Source organism: Rhincodon typus, chromosome 1 (genome assembly GCF_021869965.1).
Source record: "Rhincodon typus isolate 14 chromosome 1, sRhiTyp1.1, whole genome shotgun sequence".
Classification (NCBI taxonomy): Eukaryota; Metazoa; Chordata; class Chondrichthyes; order Orectolobiformes; family Rhincodontidae; genus Rhincodon; species Rhincodon typus.
Window position 1 is genome coordinate 105,955,518 of NC_063332.1, and position 7,328 is coordinate 105,962,845.

The window sequence follows — 7,328 nt, forward strand, 5'->3', positions numbered from 1 at the left end:
CTAGCCAAGTAAGCTTACTTGACCCCAAGACTATTAATCTATGTCCTTAAAGAGATAATGGTCAGGAAACAATAGCTCAAGCAAAATAAGGATCCATGGAACTAGTTTTGAATAAAATAGTAATGCTTTTCCATGAAAATACAGTGAACTATGATCCTGAGTTATGATCCTGAGAGACAATCTATAAAAGAATCAGTAATGTCTCAGGAAATCTTTTGTAAAGAATAACAGAACCAAAAAATTATTCATTGCACAAAAAGTTGAAAGAAATATGCTGACATAGCTGGAGATCTCACTCGCTATATAACAATGGAACATTTAGCATTAATACGGTCAGACATAATAAGAATAAAATACCACTGAAAATATAAACACTGCCTTTAAATTTAAATATGTCTAATATAGCACCTAAAATTGTTTGGTTCACCAAACTGTTATTATGTAAGTTGAGCAGAAACTGAGTAAGCAGTACTCCAGTCTTACCTTTCACTATTCTCTTCACTGAATTAGTATTAACTCTTGAACTACCACATCCCATGATCTTGTGGTCCTTCAAAGCCTTTCTTTTTCACACCCTTCTAAAGCTTTAAGAAGAAATTTGTTTATTTAATGAAGATTACAACATTTATATAAGTTATTGGATAGTGGAATATACTAAAGGAAACAGTACATCCTCACCGCAAATAATTTCAAAAACAAAGTTTATACAATGATTTTTAGGTAACCTAGAGTCTCAATAACATAGGGAATGGAAAGAGATTCTTTGATTTTGCATAGGAAATGTGCAAGTGAAATATTAAGTGTGAAACAATATTGTGCTGTGAAAAGCTAATTTTATCACCACATGAATATTGATGCAGATAATTCAGAAGCAGGACATAAAAAAGTGCTAAAATCTTGGCTCCCAAGCAGGGGAGGAATTTGGATGTCAGAAATCAACCTAAAGAAAAGCAGCAGCTTTTAAAATGATGTAGCAATATTGGTTGGGTAAACCATGTTGTCCTCCATTACAGTAATGTGGCACAGCAAAGGAACACATCCAGAATGCACAAATCCTCCTGAATTCAAGGCATGTGAAAATGATCATCCATTGACCAGTATGAGATTCACCCTGCCCTAGAACTGCTCCTTAAATATCTTCTGGAATTTCATGATTTCATGGCTATACTATTAATTTCTTAAATGTTTCCTCCCAACAGTACATGTTCATTTTATGTTTGGGCAGTGATGGTCTATTCGATAAATACCAATTTCTAAACCAACAGTTTAAATGAAAAGGTAAAGCTAAAAGCATATGAATGGTAATTAGATTATGAATGCATTACAAATGACTAGAATCATAAATTTGCACAATTTAAAAAATATGTAATTTTCTTCTTTTATTTTTGGAAACTGCAAGTCACACTTACAATTCCACTGGTATCAGCATTCATCCAGAATCTCAGCAAGTGCCCATTTTCCAGATGTGAACCAAACCATCAGAACATAAGGAACATCAGAGTGTAACTCAAACCCATTTTATTTCAGAGTGTAAATTGAGGGGATTGTGGGATCAGGAGTAGGAACCATGGTTATCTTTTCCCCTCTGGGTTTTGGCTAATTAGCTAGAACTAGTACCGCCTGAGGCATTCTGATTGTAGAATTTCAACTCCATTTCAGTGGTGGGAGTCGTAAGATCATGAGCCAGGGGGCAACTGCGAAGGTAAGTTTGAGTATAAAATACTTGCCTCTTGAATAGGCAGAGTGAAGGCTGAGCAGGAGCAATTGCAACACGGGGACTGCTGGGTAAGTGAACTAATATATTCCGGCAGTAGCTAAATCCAAAACTCTTACACGTGTAGTGTCTCCCACCCATCCTCCTCCTCTAACCAAAAAAAAAGATTGTGTGTGGAGGGTCGGTAAGGTGAGTTTTTTTTTCTTTCTTTTTATTTCTTTCGGCAATGTAGAGCAGACGGGATGGAAGCTGGGGCAGTTGCATGCTCCTCTTGTAGGATGTGGGAGGTAAGGGTCACTACTAGTGTCCCTGCTGACTTCACCTGCGAGAAGTGCACCCAACTCCAGCTCTTCACAGACCATGAAAGGGAACTGGAGCTGGAGCTGGATAAACTCCAGATCATTCAGGAGTCTGAGGGGGTGATAGAGAGGAGTTATATGGAGGTAGTCACACCTAAGTTACAGGATAAAGGTAGCTGGGTGACTGTCAGGAGAGGGAAAGGGAATAGGCAGACAGTGCAGGGATCCCCTGTGGCTGTTCCCCTCAATAATAATTATCTGGCTTTGGATACTGTTGAGGGGGGAATGGCTTACCAGGGGAAAGCCATAGCGGCCAGCTCTCTGGCACTGAGCCTGGCTCTGTGGCTCAGAAGGGAAGGGGGGAGAATAGGAGAGCGATAATGATAGGAGATTCAATGGTTAGGAAACAGGCAGGAGATTCTGTGGTACCGAGCGATACTCCCCAGATGGTCTGTTTCCTCCTGGATGCCAGGGTCAGGGATGTCTTGGATCGAGTCTACAGGATTCTTAAGGGGGAGGGTGAGCAGCCAGAAGTCGTGGTACACATCGGTACCAATAACATAGCTAGGAAGAGGGATGAGGACCTGAAAAGTGAATATAGGGAGTTAGGTTGGAAGCTAAAAAGCAGGATGAGCAGAGTAGTAATCTAAGGAATGCTACCGGCGCCATGGGCTAGTGAGGCTAGGAATAGAGAGCAAGTGCAGCTGAAAACGTAGCTACAGAGCCGGTGTAGGAGGGAGGACTTCAGATATGTGGATCATTGGGATACCTTCTGGGGAGGGTTTAAACTAGTCTGGCAGGGGGATGGGAACTGGACCTACAGATCAGAGAATGGGGTAGCTGGTGTACAGGCAGATACAGCATGCAGAGAGCCTGTGAGGAAGGATAGACAGTTGATAGGACAAAGTTGCAATCAGTATGACAGGTTGAAGTGTGTCTATTTTAAGGCAGGAAGTGTCAGGAATAAGGGTGATCAACTTAGCTCCAAGTACTGATCCATGCTGTATAATGTTGTGGCCATTACGGAGACTTGGATAACACAGGGGCAGGAATGGTTGTTGGATGTTCCGGGGTATAGATGTTTCAAAAGAAATAGGGAGGGAGGGAAAAGAGGTGGGGGAGTGGCATTGCTAATCAGGGATGGTATCATAGCTGCAGAAAGGGAGGTTGTCGAGGAGGGTTTGTCTACTGAGTCAGTATGGGTGGAAGTCAGAAACAGGAAAGGAGCAGTCACTTTATTGGGAGTTTTCTATAGACCCCCCAGTAGCAACAGAGACACTGAAGAACAGATTGGGAGGCAGATTATGGAAAGGTGCAGAAGTAATACTTCCCTAATATCTCCTTAGTGCAAATAGTTTGGATGGAGCAGATTTTGTCAGTTGTGTCCAGGAAGGATTTCTGACTCAATATGTAGATAGGCCGGCTAGAGGGGAGGCCATATTGGATTTGGTGCTTGGCAACGAAATAGGCCAGGTGTCAGACGTCTCTGCACTTCGGTGATAGTGATCACAACTCCCTGACCTTTACTATAGTCATGGAGGGGTATAGGAGCAGACGGTATGGGAAAGTATTTAATTGGGGGAGGGGGAATTACAATGCTATTAGACAAAAACTGTGGAGCATAAATTGGGATCAGATGTTCTTAGGGAAATGCACAACAAAAATGTGGAAGTTGTTTAGGGAGCACTTGCTATGAGTGCCGGATAGGTTTGTCCCACTGAGGCAAGGAAGGGATGGTAAAGTGAGGGAACCTTGGATGACAAGACATGTGGAACATCTAGTCAAGAGGAAGAAGGAAGCTTACGTAAGGTTGAAGAAGCAAGGATCGGACAGCACTCTAGAGGGTTACAAGGTAGCCAGGAAGGAACTGAAGAATGCACTTAGGAGAGCTAGAAGGGGGTATGAAAAAGTCTTGGCGGGTAGGATTAAGGAAAGCCCCAAGGCGTTCTATACTTATGTGAGGAACAAGAGGATGGCCAGAGTGAGGGTAGGGCCAATCTGGGATAGTAGAGGGAACATTGACCAGAAATTCAAGTGGACTCACCACATTAACAGAGTAGCTACAAGAGCAGGCCAGAAGCTGGGAATGCTGTGGTGAGTAACTCATCTCCTGACTCCTCAAAGCCTGTCCACCATCTACAAGGCACAGGTCAGGAGTGTGCTAGAATACTCCCCACTTGCCAGAGTGCAGCCCCAACAACCCTCAAGAAGCTTGACACCATCCAGGACAAAGCAGCCCGCTTGATTGGCACAACATCCACAAGCATTCACTCCCTCCACCCCGATGCTCAGTACAATCTACAAGATGCACTGCGGAAATTCACCAAAGATTCTCAGAGAGCACCTTCCAAACCCACAGTCACTTCCATCTAGAAGGACAAGAGCAGCAGATATACGGGAACACGACCACCTCCAAGATCACCCCCCAAGTCACTCACCATCGTGACTTGGAAATATATCACCATTCCTTCACTGTTGCTGGGTCAAAATACTGAAATTCCCTCCCTAATAGCATTGTGGGTCAACCTACAGCAGGAGGAATGCAGCAGTTCAAGGCAGCAGCTCACCACCACCTTCTCAAGGGCAACTAGGGATGGCCAAGAAATGCTGGCCGGCCAGCGATGCCCACATCCCACAAAATGAATTTAAAAAACTTGTGCGTGGAGTCAGAGGAGGTAGTGGAGACCCTTAATGAATACTTTGCTTCAGTATTCACCAGTGAGAGGGACCTTGACATTTGTGAGCACAGCATGAAACAGGCTAATACGCTTGAACAGGTTGATGTTAGGAAGGAGGATGAGCTAGAAATTTTGAAAAAGATGAGGATAGATAAATCGCCTGGGCCAGACGGGATATACCCAAGGTTATTACGGGAAGCGAGGGAAGAGATTGCTGTGCCTTTGGCAATGATCTTTGCATCCTTGCTGTCCACTGCAGTAGTACAGATGATTGGAGGGTGGCAAATGTTATTCCCTTGTTCAAGAAAGGGAACAGGAATAATCCTGGGAATTACAGAACAGTCAATCTTACTTCTGTGATGGGCAAATTATTTTATTGGAGAGGATTCAGAGAGATAGTATTTATGATTATTTGGAAAAGCATAGTTCAATTAGAGATGGTCAGCATGGCTTTAAGAGGGACAGGTCATATCTCATAAGCCTTATTGAATTCTTTGAAGATGTGACAAAACACATTGATGAAGGTAGAGCAGTGGATGTGATGTAGATGGATTTTAGCAAGGCATTTGATAAGATTCCCCATAGTAGGCTCATTCAGAAAGTAAGGAGGCATGGGATTCAGGGAAATTTTGCTGTTTGGACTAATAGAAGACAAAGGGTGGTAGTAGATGGAAAGTATTCAGCCTGGAGCTCGGTGACCAGTGGTGTTCTGCAGGGATCTGTTCTGGGAGCTCTGCTCTTTGTAATCTTTATAAATGACTTGGATGAGGAAGTGGAAGGGTGGGTTAGTAAGTTTGCCGATGACACGAAGGTTGGTAGAGTTATGGACAGCATGGAGGGCTGTCGTAGGTTGCAACCAGACATTGACAGGATACAGAGCTGGGCAAAGAAGTGGCAGATGGAAGTCAATCCAGAAAAGTGTGAAGTGATTCATTTTGGAAGGCTGAATTTGAATGCAGAATGCAGAATGCAGGGACAATGGCAGGATTCTCGGCAGTGTGGAGGAACAGAAGGATCTTGGGGTCCATGTCCATAGATCCCTCCAATTTGCCACCCAACTTGATAAGGTTGTTAAGAAGGCATATGGTGTGTTGGTTTTCATTAGCAGGGAGATTGAGTTTAAGAGCTGCGAGGTTATGCAGCTCTACAAAACACTGGTTAGACCACACTTGGAATATTGTGTTCAGTTCTGGTTGCCTCATTATAGGAAGGATGTGGAAGCTTTAGAGAGGATGCAGAGGAGATTTACCAGGATGCTGCCTGGACTGGAGAGCATGTCTTACGAGGAAAGATCCAGGGAGCTTTTCTCGTTGGAGCGAAGAAGGATGAGAGGTGACTTGATAGGGGTATACAAGATGATAAGAGGCGTAGATAGAGTGGATAGCTAGAGACTTTTTCCCAGGGCAGAAATGACTATTATGAGGGGCATAATTTTAAGGTGATTGGAGGAAGGTACAGGGGAGATGTCAGAGGTAGATTGTTTACACAGAGAGTGGTGGATGCGTGGAATGCACTGCCAGAGGTGATAGTACAGTCAGATACATTAGGGACATTTACGCAAATCTTTGATAGGCACATGGATGATAGTAAAATGAAGGGTATGCAGGTTAGTTCAATCTTAATGTAGGATAATAGGTTGGCACAACATCGTGGGCTGAAGGGCCTGTACTGTATTGTGCTGTATTGTTCTATGTTCTATGTTCTAATTGCAAATATTCCTTCTATCCAATGCATACTAACAACTCACAAAGAATCTCAAAGAATTTTCACACTTATTTTAAGCAATGTTTAAAGTAATAAAAGCAAAGAAACTGCGGGTGCTGGAAATTGAAAAATAACAAAAATTGCTGGAGAAGCTGAACAGGTCTGGCAGCATCTGTGGAGAGAGATACAGAGTTAATGTCTCAAATCTGATATAACTTATTCAGAACTGAAAGGGGATGAAAAATGGTGGTTTTATGCTGTTGATAAAAGTGTGGGGGTGAGAGTAGGAGGTGGTGAAGTATGAGTGGAACAGCTGGTTAAGGTGCCCACTGGGAGGTAAAGGATGGATAGGTATGGAAAATAAATGTAACTGATGGATATGAATAGGAGAAAATGTGTTCATTCTGCTGAGAACAAAGCTAACAAGACACAGGTGAAAAGGATGAGGTGGGGGTGAGTGGAGAGCTGAGGAAGTTGTAATCAAAATGGAGGATACAGATTTTATGCTGTGAGTTTGTTGAACTCAATACTGAGTCCTAGACACTGCAAAGTGACGAGGCAGAAAATCAGGTGATGTTCCTCCAGCCTGTACTGAGCCTCATTGGTACACCATAGCAGGCCCCGGAAGGAAATGTTAGCTCGGGGGAAAGGTGGTGTATTCAAATCGCAAGCGATTGGAAGGTTGGAATCATTCCTATGTATACAGTGGAGGTGTTCCACCAAGCAACCAATCAGTCTGCATTTAGTCTTGCCAATGTAAAGGAGACTGCAATAGGAGCAGTGCATGCAATAGACTAGTTGAAAGAAATTCAAGTAAAATGCTGCTTTGACTAAAAAAAATGTGGCCTTTAGTACTGAGAAGGAAGGACGTGAAAGGGCAAGCTCTGCACCTTCTGTGAATTATATGGAAGGGTGCAGTGGGTGGTGGGGTGG

General features: G+C 43.2%; 1 protein-coding gene across 1 annotated transcript in view; it reads right to left on the reverse strand.

The window, feature by feature from the left end:
• Positions 1-538, reverse strand: part of LOC109920324 (serine/threonine-protein phosphatase with EF-hands 2-like) — a 51,297-nt gene extending 50,759 nt beyond the window's left edge. The window contains exon 1 of the mRNA XM_048600512.1: positions 484-538. Coding sequence (XP_048456469.1) covers positions 484-538 — 55 coding nt within the window. The remainder of the gene's footprint in view (positions 1-483) is intronic.
• Between the last annotated feature and the right edge of the window lie 6,790 nt (positions 539-7,328).